This window comes from Diuraphis noxia, unplaced genomic scaffold, assembly GCF_037042655.1.
Source record: "Diuraphis noxia isolate RWA-SAM2 unplaced genomic scaffold, SU_Dnox_SAM2 contig0001, whole genome shotgun sequence".
NCBI lineage: Eukaryota > Metazoa > Arthropoda > Insecta > Hemiptera > Aphididae > Diuraphis > Diuraphis noxia.
In genome coordinates, this window is record NW_028301711.1 from 80,262,435 (window position 1) to 80,275,819 (window position 13,385).

At 30.8% G+C, this 13,385-nt stretch overlaps 1 protein-coding gene across 1 annotated transcript; it reads left to right on the forward strand.

Annotated features, from left to right (window-relative positions):
- Window positions 1–10,494: 10,494 nt before the first annotated feature.
- Window positions 10,495–13,010, forward strand: LOC149061960 (E3 SUMO-protein ligase ZBED1-like). The gene is made up of 4 exons (XM_089215158.1): window positions 10,495–10,670; window positions 11,183–11,286; window positions 11,354–12,303; window positions 12,393–13,010. The coding sequence occupies exons 1-4, from the start codon at window positions 10,495–10,497 to the stop codon at window positions 13,008–13,010; spliced, it is 1,848 nt and encodes a 615-aa protein (XP_089071284.1).
- The last annotated feature ends 375 nt before the right edge of the window (window positions 13,011–13,385 follow it).

The following is a 13,385-nucleotide window of genomic DNA, read 5'->3' on the forward strand; positions in this document are numbered from 1 at the left end:
ATTATAAATTGTAACTGCTAAGCTACAATAGACGTGTTATAAATAAACATCAATAAATTATTTTGTTGGTTGTTAATAAATGGTCTCAATAATTTTAACAAGCTTCAAGTAAAATCTATTTAATCTATTAGAAAAAAAAAAAACTTAATCGCCCCCCCCCCCCTTACTGCGCCTATGAATATGATTATGAATTACTTTTTCAAATTAGCACGGTCTTCTTTTGCCCAAATTTTCAACAAATAGTCAACGTGTTATTTTATCGCTCGAAGAGTAAATTGTTTATTTGACCACAGAATAATATTTTTTTTGAATGATGGACCATTTTCCAGAATCATTATACGGATTATGACATAAGACTTCCCGTAAAAGACTTAAGTCATCTTCCGTACTGACTCTTAAACGTTCCTTTTTACTTGAGGAGTTCATAATATACTACTCTAATTTTTTAATTTAATAAAATTAAATGTGGTCACTGGTCTTTACTTTACCAAAGACATTATAAGAATATTTATAAACTTTTGATAATCCGTGTATTTTTTAGCCGATCATTTAACTCGATAAATTAATTTACCGTACCCGTTAAATGATTAAAAATAACTGATTACGATAATCAAATAACCGAACCGATATTTGGAGCGCATGCGCACAAACATGTTTTGGTAAATAACGTTAACGTAGTTTTTAACCGGTGTTGTGCAAAAACTCTTTATTTATCATATGTTAAGTGTTAATATAACCGTCGCCAGATCTTATATTATTACTATATATTTGTTTGTATTTGTTAATCTAGTCCTGACCTGTAAAATCCTTTAAAATAATAGCCGCTAACAATTTTCATGTTTGTATGCTTTAATTTTTTTTTTTAATATTACTAGTTATGTTCTGTGTTTGTATATATATATATATATATGTATCTTTTTTTCTTATGGTACCGAGGACCGGAGAAGGAACTATGTTTCCAATACTTCTCCTCCGGCCACTATCATTTATTAAAACAAATCAAATACAATAATTAGCAGTGGTTGGCCAACCTCCACTACTATTAAAACTCATAATTTATCTATTATATAATATGGTACATTATATATATGTATAATTCTAATTCGTAGTATAATGAAATAAACTAAATGTGTTTTATTTATTTATTTAAAATGAATACAACAGATATAATAGAATGCTAAGAATGTTTTGTATTAGTACTAGTTTTAATATTTGTTTTTTTTTTTATTTGTATGACACTAAATAAACTAATGCTTTATATGTTTTTTACACTGTGTTTACATTACTTATTTATACCTAATCAGTTCTAAGTTCATTTTGAACAAGTTAAATATTATTTTATTTAGATTGAAAAATGAGATAGAGAATTGTAAAACAATATATTTCCTTTGAAAATTTCCGTTTTGAAAATCGGTTTTTTGAAATTCTCTCAAAATATTTTACACCCTCTCAGGTTAATATGTTACTTTACCCTACAAAAAAAGTGTACCGGTGGACACCTAAAGATATTTCAAGTGTCATTACATTAAGGAGTGTTTCTCCAAAGGCATACCGATATTTGAGTGTCAAAAAAAATTTTCCGCTACCAGGTTAATAAAAATGGTTTAGTTTCTTACTTAAATTTTAAATTGATTTACATATTTACATATAACATAAAGAATAATATTTTTAAGGCCTGTCTACACTCAGGACGTGGGCTGCAAGATTTTGTATTGAAGATGGAATACTTTTTAGTGTTCTATCCTTAATGAAAGCAAAAGGTAATAATATATTAACTTAAGTATTTTATAATGATAAATTATTCGTTTTTTCTTTACTGATTAAAATTCTTAATGTGTTAATATCAAAATACACACCATTTTAATATTTTAACTGAATTACTTAATACATTTTTAAGGAGAATTCATGAATGAAACTGAAAAATTATCAGTTATATGTTTCAATGAAACCTATGTATCAAATAGAATATCATGTTTCGATAAGAAACATGAACGTGTTATTGGACCTCACAAATGTATTCAAACTGTTGTTGTTCGTGGTATATCGTATATATACCATTTCAATATTTTATCATAAATAAATGATTATATATTTTTATTACTAAGATACTTTGCATTTTATTTCTTTAATAGGGTTGGTTAATAATTGGAAATAGCCAATATATTACGGCTATGATCAAAAAATGACAAAAAAGTTACTATTACAAATTATAGAACAATTGCATAATGTTGGGTTTAATGTGATTTCTATCGTTAGTATATCGTTAGTTCTATCGTCTTATTACCAAAAATCAAGTGTATGTCTTTGCAGATGTACCACATTTGCTCAAATTAGCAAGGAATCATTTACTTGATAAGTATGAAGTTAATTTTTAAATCAGTAAATTTAATCATTAAATATCTAAACGCTTATATTTTATTCAGAGGTTTTATTCTTCCTAATGGTAAATATATTGGGAAAAATATATTTGAAGAATTAATAAACCTTAACTCTGGACATGACTATAAATTAGCTCATAAAGTTACTAGTCGCCATTTATTGGTTGAGGGAACAGGTCGGATGAATGTGAAACTAGCTGCTCAGATTTAAATACATATAACTGAAGAGATGTGAGTATTATGATTTTTTGATGGGGGAACATTGTTTTATTTGTGGATTAAGGGAAATCTTAAGCTCATACATAGAAGTTCTATGATACTTCCTAACTTGGATACAATATACAATAAATACAACAGCATTGATATATTAATGTCACCCTGTTCAATAAAATAAAAATATTAATAAATAAAATATTGTTTGTCCCTAAGTAGGTAGGTACCTATTAATTTTTTGTCTAATATAAAAATACAAAATTGAAAATAAAGTAAGTCCGTTAAAATATAAAATAAATAAATATAGATACATGTTTATTATTTATAAATTTTTACTTATGGGGATCTGCAAAATTCTGTACACTGGGAATATACCATACATATAATAAATATGGGTCGACAGCCTATATTAATTGTACACTGACCTGTATTTTTTACGTATTTATATAAGTACACATTTATTGAAAATATAATTAAAATAGGTATTTTATTTTCATTCTAATGGTTATTTAGAGACCTAATATGGCAGATAGAGGGAAAAAACGTGAGCGGTTGTCGGGTTCACAATACCTCAAGAAAAGATTAGCGCGTGAAGTCGATTTAATGAAGCAAAAAAATTGTTTATTAAAATTTATTACATCAAATCAATCAGAAAAAGACGATCAGAATGAAAACCAGAATAAAGGTGAAGATATTATTAATGATCAAAATATTGGTATGCAGGACGAAAAAGACGAAGAAAATTGTAATGACAGAGAAGAAAATTATGGCACTGAAAATAATGAAGGTCAAGATATTAGTATGGAAAATATAGATAGTAGTAAAAAAAAAGTCGATAGTGAGGATTATTTTGGAGTTGTAAATAATGAAGGTATAGATATGAAATATGTCAATGTCGTTACTAATAGTGATATTGGTGATAATCTTAACAAAAATTCAACTGATTTTAAATTGATGGATGATCCTAACAAGTGGCCAATGATTGATGACAATTTAAGACTCTACTTAATACAATGTGAACCTAAGCAAATAAATATGAAAAAATATCCTACTAACGATAGTGGTAGATCATTTTCAACATTTCACTATTTTAGACGTTTGCCTAATGGTGAATGTATAAAACGTACTTGGCTCATTTATTCAAAATCAAGCGATTCGGTATATTGTTTTTGTTGCAAGTTATTTAATAACGGAACAGTTTCTCTAGCAACGATTGGTAACAATGATTGGAAAAACATGTCAAATATATTAAACAGACATGAAATGTCACCTATACATAAAAAATTATACGAAGATTGGAAAGAATTAGAAGCAAGATTTAAATGTGGAAAAACTATAGATGACATAAATCAATCAAATATAAAAATTGAAACTGAATATTGGAAAAATATATTAAAACGAATAATAGCCTTGATACTAACAATCAGTAAACAGAATTTGGCTTTAAGAGGAAAGTCAGATACACTTAACACACACGATAACGGAAACTTTCTAAAATTTATTGAATTTTTATCAATGTTTGATCCCATTATGAAAGAACATATAAGGAGAATATCGTCAGAAGAAATTCATTGTCATTATTTAGGAAAAAATATACAAAATGAAGTTATTCGATTACTAGCCAATAAAATAAGATCTCATATATTAAATGAACTTAAAAATTCGAAATATTATTCTATAATTTTAGATTGCACGCCAGATTTAAGTAATATTGAGCAAATGACTGTAATAGTCAGGTTTGTAACAGCTATTGAAGCAACCACAAGTAAAAAAGAACATGTTTCTATAAATGAACATTTTATTGATTTTATAGAATTACATAGCACTACCGGTTTAAATATGACAGAAGTTATTCTTCAAAAACTTAAAGAAATGGATATTCCTATAAGTGATATGAGAGGTCAAGGTTATGACAATGGTGCTAATATGCGCGGACATAAGAGTGGTGTTCAAGCAAGAATTCGAGATCTAAATTCAAGAGCTTTCTATGTTCCGTGTAATGCACATTCTTTGAATTTGGTATTGAATGATTCGGCCAGTTGTTGTTTAGAAGCTGTTTTATTTTTTGATACAATACAAGAGACTTACGTATATTTTTCAGCATCAACACAGCGTTGGGGTATACTTCTAAAACATGTTAAAAACTTAACTATTAAACCGTTAAGTCAAACACGGTGGTCCAGTAGAGTTGATGCTATTAGAGCTATGAGATTTCAAGTTGGTGAGATCTATGATGCTTTAAAATATATAATAGATGACACCTCACTCATTGGTGAAACTGGAGTTCGAAGTCGAGCTGAAGCTAAAGGTATAGCTTTGAAATTAAAAAGCTTCAAATTTTTATGTTCTTTAGTAATTTGGTATGAATTGTTATATGAAATAAATATATCTAGTAAACTGTTACAAACAATATCATTGGATATTTCAAAAACAATTTATCAATTGAACAAAACTAAAAATTTTTTACAAAAGTATCGTACTGATGAAAACTTTGAAAAAATTCTAAAAAAAACAAGAGAATTGGCTAGTGAATTGGATGTTGAAGATAGTTTTTCATTGGAACAAGTTCGAACTCGGCGAAAAACAACACATTTTGCATATGAATCCCGTGATGATCCAGTAGTTGATCCCCAACAAAATTTTAAAATTAACTTTTACTATCAAATATTAGATACAGCTATTCAGTCGCTTAACGACCGATTTGTCCAACTCGAAGGCCATGGCAAATTGTTTTCATTTCTTTACAATATACCTAGTTCTGATAATTATGAATATGTAATGAAATGCTGTAAAGATCTACAAATTGCACTTACATCAAATGATTCATTAAGTTCTGATATCAATGCTATTGAACTTTGTGAAGAAATAATCGCGTTGCACAGACGTTTAAAAAAGGAAGAGAGTTACCCACAGGCGATTTTACAATATATATGCAAAAATAAATTAGTAGAAATATTTCCTAATGTATACGTGGCATTGAGAATTTTGCTAACTATACCAGTAACTGCAGCTTCAGCAGAAAGAAGCTTTTCTAAATTAAAAATTATTAAAAACTATTTGCGTTCAACAATTTCACAAGACCGTTTGGTAGGACTAGCAACAATTTCAATTGAACATGAAATCGCTGACGACTTGGACATTGACGATCTTGTCAAAGATTTTGCATCTTTAAAAGCAAGAAAATTAAATTTTTTATGTTAAGGTTAAATTAATAAACATTTTACTGTAAATATTTTAAATGTATATATTTTTATCTAATAAATCTACCTACTATTATGTAGTATATCTTACACTATAAAAGGTTTACTTTAGTTCTAATTAAAAAAAAAAAACAAAAACTTGTCTCCTATTTATTTGGAAGAAACACGATTAGTATACAGGGGCGGCAAAATTAAGTTTTGCCTACGTATAAACAATCACTAGAGCCGGCCCTGCATAGAACAGTATATTAAGTATTATCATAATATACACTAAATACTAAATTAGTTTGCTTACCTATTTAATGTTTATAATATGAAATAGGCTGCAAATATCATTTCATTATTTAATCAATGGTTTGATTTATTAAATACTCAAAATAAGTATGATAAAGGGGTAGAGAGGTATGGCCAATGAACAAATTCAAAACGAGCTAATTGAGAAAATGAACAATTTCATTAAACATATGCGAGTTCATGGCAAAAAAATCGCTACTTCCTTTCCAAAAGGGTAATATTTTTTTTTATAATTTATACCTAATAATTCATAATTAATTAAATATTTTTATTTGTTAACCCTGCTATTATCCATTATACTTGAAGGAGTTTTAGTTAGCAACATATCTCTCAAAAATTTAATGAAAGACTTGAAAAATTTACATGGAGTTCAATATGTCTTAACAAGAAAGCTAAATCAAGATATTTTAGAAAACTTGTTTAGCTTTTTAAAGGGAATGGCCGGGACCCGGGAGTGCCAGTAACAATATAACCGTTTTAGATTTTAAATACTGGTAAATACTTACATTGTATAACAAATTTGAGTAAAAATATAGGTATAATTATGACATCTATGATACTTTTGATAATACTCTATGATAACTATTACTATTGTATATATTATAGCTTGCGATGGTATATATTGGGAAAACACTCAGATTTAGTGTTCACTGAAAACACCAATACTGAAGGTAGTCTTGAAACCAGTCTGTTAACTTTAGATGATCATAAGTGTTTAACTTCACAAATATTCAATGACATACAACATCCTTCAGAATTTGAAAATACAGCTGTAGTAGAAGGACTATTAGGCACAATGAAAACAGTTGTATCAACATCAAATTTTGATCTTAAACAGTTTGAGGCATACGTTAAAAATGCATAGTTATAAAATACAATTATAAAATTTACCTCATGCTTTTCAGATAGAATCTGAAGAACAATTCAGTGGATTGGAGAAAGAATGTGCTCAATATGTTGCTGGCTATGTAGCTAATCGTTTTTCATGTAAATATCCACATTTGATCAGCCACACTGATAATAGTCAGCAAACAGTTTCAACTCTGAAAAATACGATAATTATGCGAAAGATACTTTAAAGTTATATTTGCAATTGTATCCCTGATATAGAATGCCCCCGAGCGTCCATAAGATTTTGGTATACGGTTCAAGAGCCATACAGCTTGCTCCTTTTCCTATCGGGATTTTGTCCCAAGAAGCACGAAACAAGGAGACTACATAAGATTTAGGCGACAAAACACTCGTAAAACCTCAAGAATAGACACTAATACTGATATCTCTTAAATATGTTTTTAATTTCCTCTGACCCTCTCATTACTTCTAAAATATATTGCATACATGTTTGTTATTTAAACATTAAATGATATGTAATATGAATTTAAGTATTTTACTTAATATACACCAAGACTCGGATAAACATAATTTAAGAAGGTATGGAAAATTATTTTGTCAATTTGAATCAAATAAATGTATATATTTATTTTTATTTATTTTTCCCTCAATGAACAACATGTTTAAAGTAAGTGAAAAGTTAAAAAAAATTTTGTTCACCTAAAATAGTGATTTGTCCCACTGTGCACCGTACCGCTGATAAAACACCGCCTATGGTGCGCATGTTCAACCCGAACGCGGCAGTAACACAGGTACATACTGATGTTAGTGCTGTGGCACTGTCAGGGATATTATTACAAGGGCCGACCGCTACCGATTTGCAAATGGTCTGCTATGTACTGACGTCCCGCTGAGACATCTAAACACGCATATACACGTAGATATGTATAAGTGACCCTGGGGCGTATGATTTCGCCAACCAATTATATTGTGTAGGACCTCAATAGTTATATCGAAGGCCAAACTTCTAGCTTTTCCAAAATATTACCATAATTGGAATTAAATATACGAAATATTAAATATGAAATCGTAGTCTTGGCAGGCGTATCTAGAGATAACATTAATGTCGTCGGGTTATGGAGATTACGTGTCGCGAATAACCGGGATGTGGCCGACCGGTCGCATGGGCGTGGAAGCTGCGATATTAAAATAATACACGCGTACGCTTTTGCACGACTCGGCCATGGACACATACGTGTCTTATCGATAGGAGAGGAAATGCAGAGAGTAGGACTATCTGGACTATATAGGAGAGCCCCGATTAGACCCAATTCAGACGTGAGCCACCAGAGTCAGAACAAGCACCTTCACGCCAGACACCAGTCCAATTTAATTATTCGGACTTAGAATATTTTACAACCAAATCATTTTGTGCAGTAAAAGTGTTTTATTTACATAGTAATCAAATAAATATCTAATAAATTAATCACAAATTAAGTTGTTATACTTATTACGCCCAATCCATCTACCTCAACACCAGTCGTTTGTCCTCCTGTATGCTGGGACGCTACAGGTCTACGCGGTCAGCAAAAAGACAACCGACGCCGAAGCAAAATATCATAGCAGTCAGCTGGAGCTATTTGCCGTCATATGGTCACTTGATCGACTTCGACCGTATTTGTTGGGAATATACTTCACGGTTGTGACCGATTGTCAATCGTTAGTATATTTGAATATACACAAAACCGTCAAACCGCAGATTGCACGGTGGTTTGAAATTTTGCAAGAATTCGATTTTGATGTTAAGTTCCGACCTGGCAGCCGGATGGCACATGTAGATGCCCTGAGTCGCGCTGCTCCGCCGATTTCGGACGCAGATGACCTGTCGGTCGAACTTACGGAACGACTCGACGTCTTTGTTGCCATGACCGTTGTGGACAGAGTGCGCTTTATGCAACAAGGTGACGCCGCGAGTAAAAATGTAATTAAGTTAATCAAGTGATCAAGACTGAAGAATCACTCACCAGGCACGAGAAATCTTTAACTGAACCGTATGAGCTACATGATGGTGTCCTATACCGAAAATATGCCGGACGATCGTTGTTGGTTGTACCACGGTCAATGAGGAAAGGGATTGTCGTTGATGCACACGATTACGGTGGTCATTTTTCATTAGACCGAACCATCTCAAAAATTACGGAAGAATACTGATTCACCGGATTACGGAGGTACGTTAAACAACACATACGAATGTGCCTGGACTGCCTCGTAACAAGGTACCGGCTGGCAAGAAACCAGGATAACTGCATCCCATACCGACTGGTCGCCGACCGTTTGAGGTCATTCACATCGACTATTTGGGATCATTCGAGACCAGCACCGTGGGTAATAAAATTTGTATGTCCTGGTAGACAATTTAACGAAGTACACACACCTCTATCCGTGCCGTACCACGGATACTGCGGGTGTATTGAACAGACTGGCGAAATTTTGAAATGCGCGAGGTATACCCGAGCGTATCATTAGCGATCGCGGTACCTGTTTTACCAGAAAAGCGTTCGCGTGATTTTGCCAAAGCCGAGGCATTCGTCACACGCTAAATTCGACCCGTCACCCTCAAGCCAACGAGCAAGTCGAGAGCGCCAATTGGACTATTGTGTTGGTATGCGGAAGAGAAATTCCAACGGCGCAGGGAAATTTGGCGTCAAATTTATCGAAAGGGAATGAAGAAATTTACGATAGAATCAAGTAAAAAAGATAAATCTTATATTGATGACGTTTATTCGGTTTTGTCTTATTTGTTATATTAGTATATTACCACAGAATAGAAAAAATTCTTACATTTTTTTGATTTCATCTATTCTGTGATATTATCATAAACTTGGCTGATTGATTATAATATTATTCTATGCTCTTTACCAAAGACCTTATAGACGCTAGTGGTGCGAAATAAATCCGGATTCTCCGAAAATCCGAAAAATCTGGATTTCGGATTTCGGATTTTAAATTGTAAAATCCGGATTTCGGATTTTCAAATCCAAATTTCGAATTTTCGGATTTCAAATCCGAATTTTGAATTTTCGGATTTGAAAATCCGATTATTTGGGTTTCACATTGTGGATTTCTGTATTCTAAATTAGAAAATTAAATTGTTCGTTATAAGTACAAAATAGTAAATATTCACTACCCAGTAACACTATACATTTGTAAATTTGGTTCGACTTTTGTATTATAGAAAATAAAAAGGCGGGTAAGTCGTGGATGTCGCTCTGCTGTACAGTAGGTTACAAGTGGGTTACTGTAATTGATGGAATTAAATTTGAATCCAATGATATTATATCATTGTATACGAAAAACGATTCTGAGCGAAGACGGTTTATCTGTCTAGGATATATTATAGATTATTATTGCTTATTAGTTATTATTAATACGGTAGTCAATTCGATAGTATGCTTCCACTTTGACTTTTGCGATAAGATACAACATGAAAACATTGAAAACCCGACAATTATTTTCTAATAATAAAGTGTATACTGTATACAAGATATGATTAAGCACTGTAACCTTCATTTTAAATCATGGCACCAAGCAAAGTTTGGCAATTTTTTAAACGTACAGAGAGCAATAATTCAGCTAAGTGTTTAATTTGTGATTTTGAATTGATGACCAATGGATCAACTTCACCGTTGTGGACTCATTACAACGCATGGCACAAAAAAGAAAAACATACGCTAAAATCAACCAGAAAAAAGGTAATTAAAATTCAATTTTGATTAATTTAAAATTAGACCATTTTTCATGACGTAGAATAAGTGATAATTTAATAAATTAAAATAATTGAAAACATACAAATATTTTTAATGTATTATAGAATATTAAAAAAACATGAATAACCGTATTAAAACATTTAAAACACATACAAAAGGTGTATGAGTGTGGTGGCTGAGTGGAATGAGATAACTCGTGAGAAACATGGGTTCCTGGCTCGGTACCATTGGACGATTACTATTTTTTTGCACAATTTTTTCTTTTTTTTCTAACTTTCATACTAACTTTTATAATTCTTTGATTGCCTATAATCACGTTATAATTACCTAATGGATATTGTGATATGATTAATTTAGAATTTATTATATAGGTACCTATTATAGGTCAATTTTTTTTTTAATACCATAGATATGTATATTATAATATGTCTTATACCTAGACTGACATACCATAAATTATGAATTCACTAATTTGATTTATACTTCATAGGGTGTATGATAATGATGATGCTGAACAAAGCGATAGTGAACAGATAGCTACAGCCTCGACATCAAATGATCAAAGTGATCAAACATCCTCATCATCAATATATACTAAAGATAATAATATAGCCTCAACGTCAATTGAGTCATCACAAAGTATTGTACCTCAAAAACGTTTAAAAAGAACATATATCAAAAAAAACAAAAAAAGATAAACCATTAAACCGTGAACGCAAAGAAATGATAACACAAAGTATTTGTGAAGTTATTACCAGTGACTTGTTGCCTTTTTCTTTTGTTGAAAATAATGGATTTAAAAATCTCATGAATTTAATTGAGCCGAATTATCAAATACCATGTCGAAAAACAATAAGTATTTGCATAGAACAATTGTACGAAAATAAAGTAAATGATACAAAAAATAAACTAGAAAGAATTAATGGTATCGCTCTAACTACCGATGGATGGAGTTCACTAGCTATTGATTCTTATATTACATATACTGGTCACTATTTCGATAAAAATTGGACATTGTGCAATGTAACATTATCCATTGAAGAAATGACAGAATCCCACACAGCTGACCACCTAAAAGATGAAATTATAGAAATTTTAGAAAAATGGAAATTAACTAATAAGGTTACTGGTATAACCCATGACAACGCATCAAACATTACAAACGCAGTCAAAAATTTAGAAGATCAATTTAATTTGTATTCGAGTAGATGCGCAGCACATACAATTCAGTTAGCTATCAAGAAAGGTCTCGATGAAAATGTTTGTAGTCGTTTGTTAAAAACAGCTTCTTTAATTGTAGCTGCTTTTAGACAATCACCAAAGCGATCCAAAGCACTGCAATTGTATCTACAACAAACAGGTCAAAAACAGTTAACTCTATTGCAAAGTTGTCCTACTAGATGGAATTCATCCCTAGCAATGTTAGACCGTCTGCTTACACTACGTACAGCTGTTGTAGCAGTTATATCAGATAGAGAATATTTTAATACAAAAATTGCGAAAAAATTAGAAATGTTAGAAGAAGATTGGGATAAATGCGAAGTTCTTGTCAAGTTATTGAAACCACTGCAACTAGCTACGACAGTATTATGTTCTGAACAACAAATCACTATATCTATGGTAAATATTTAATATAAACAAAAACCTTGTTAATAATTAATTTTATTGTTTAATTGTAAAAACTTTAAAAACTTGTTTTTGTGTTTTAGGTTCGGCCACTTATTGGTAGTCTCCTCACTAAGCACTTATGTTCAAATCAAACAGACTGTATGTTCGCTACCATGTTTAAAAACACAGTTTCCACACATTTGGCTAAAAGATTTTCGATGGAAAGTGTGTCTGAGAAAAATACTAATGAAATACCAGTGAATGTATCTCAAATAGCAAGACTACTTGATCCCAGGTACAAAAATTTAAAATTTGAACACTCGGAAGAAATTAAATACCGTATTCAATCAATTGTTCGTTCAAAAATATTATCTGTAAATCACATTTCGACAACTGTATGTGGCAATACTCAAATTGCCAAAAAAACTATATTAGACGAGCTAATGGGCCAATTCTCTGATGATGATGAGGACGAATTTACTCGTTATTTGTCAGAGCCTCAAATAAATCATAACGAGAATCCATGTTTATGGTGGAAAGCACGGGAAAATGTATATCCTAAAATATCAGTTTTGGCAAAAAATATCTTATGCATTCCTGCTTCATCAGCATCGTCCGAACGTGTATTTTCTACAGCCGGTAATATAATTACACCAAAGCGAAACCGAATGACGCCGTATCATTTGTCAGCATTGGTATTTTTGAAAAACAATGATTAAGGCATAATTAACAACTTATAATTATTTTATATCATTTAAAATATTATTATTATAACAATATAAGTATTATTTTCATTGTTACTATTATAAATTATTATTATTTATTTATTTAGATATTTGTAATTATTATTTCAAACTTAAATTATATTTTTTGTAATTAAGTATATATTTGCATTATTACTTTTACTTTTCTGTTAGTTAAACAAAGTATATTTAGGTATTATTTATTATGTCTTTTTGGATAAATTATTCTGATACTCATGAATGTTGTAACTAATTCCATGTATAAATTGAGTTTAGGTCATAATATCTACATGTTATTGCGGTATTGATAATTGTTGTTATTATTGTTATATTATTGCTTTAAAGGTTTTC

What these genes read in the sequence shown, in the direction of transcription:
- LOC149061960 (XM_089215158.1), top strand. Translation starts at nt 10,495, where the DNA reads ATGGCACCAAGCAAAGTTTGGCAATTTTTTAAACGTACAGAGAGCAAT. An exon ending in ATCAATATATACTAAAGATA is followed by an intron (nt 11,287 to 11,353) that starts ATAATATAGCCT and finishes TTTAAAAAGAAC; the next exon opens with ATATATCAAAAAAAACAAAA. An exon ending in AACAAATCACTATATCTATG is followed by an intron (nt 12,304 to 12,392) that starts GTAAATATTTAA and finishes TTTGTGTTTTAG; the next exon opens with GTTCGGCCACTTATTGGTAG.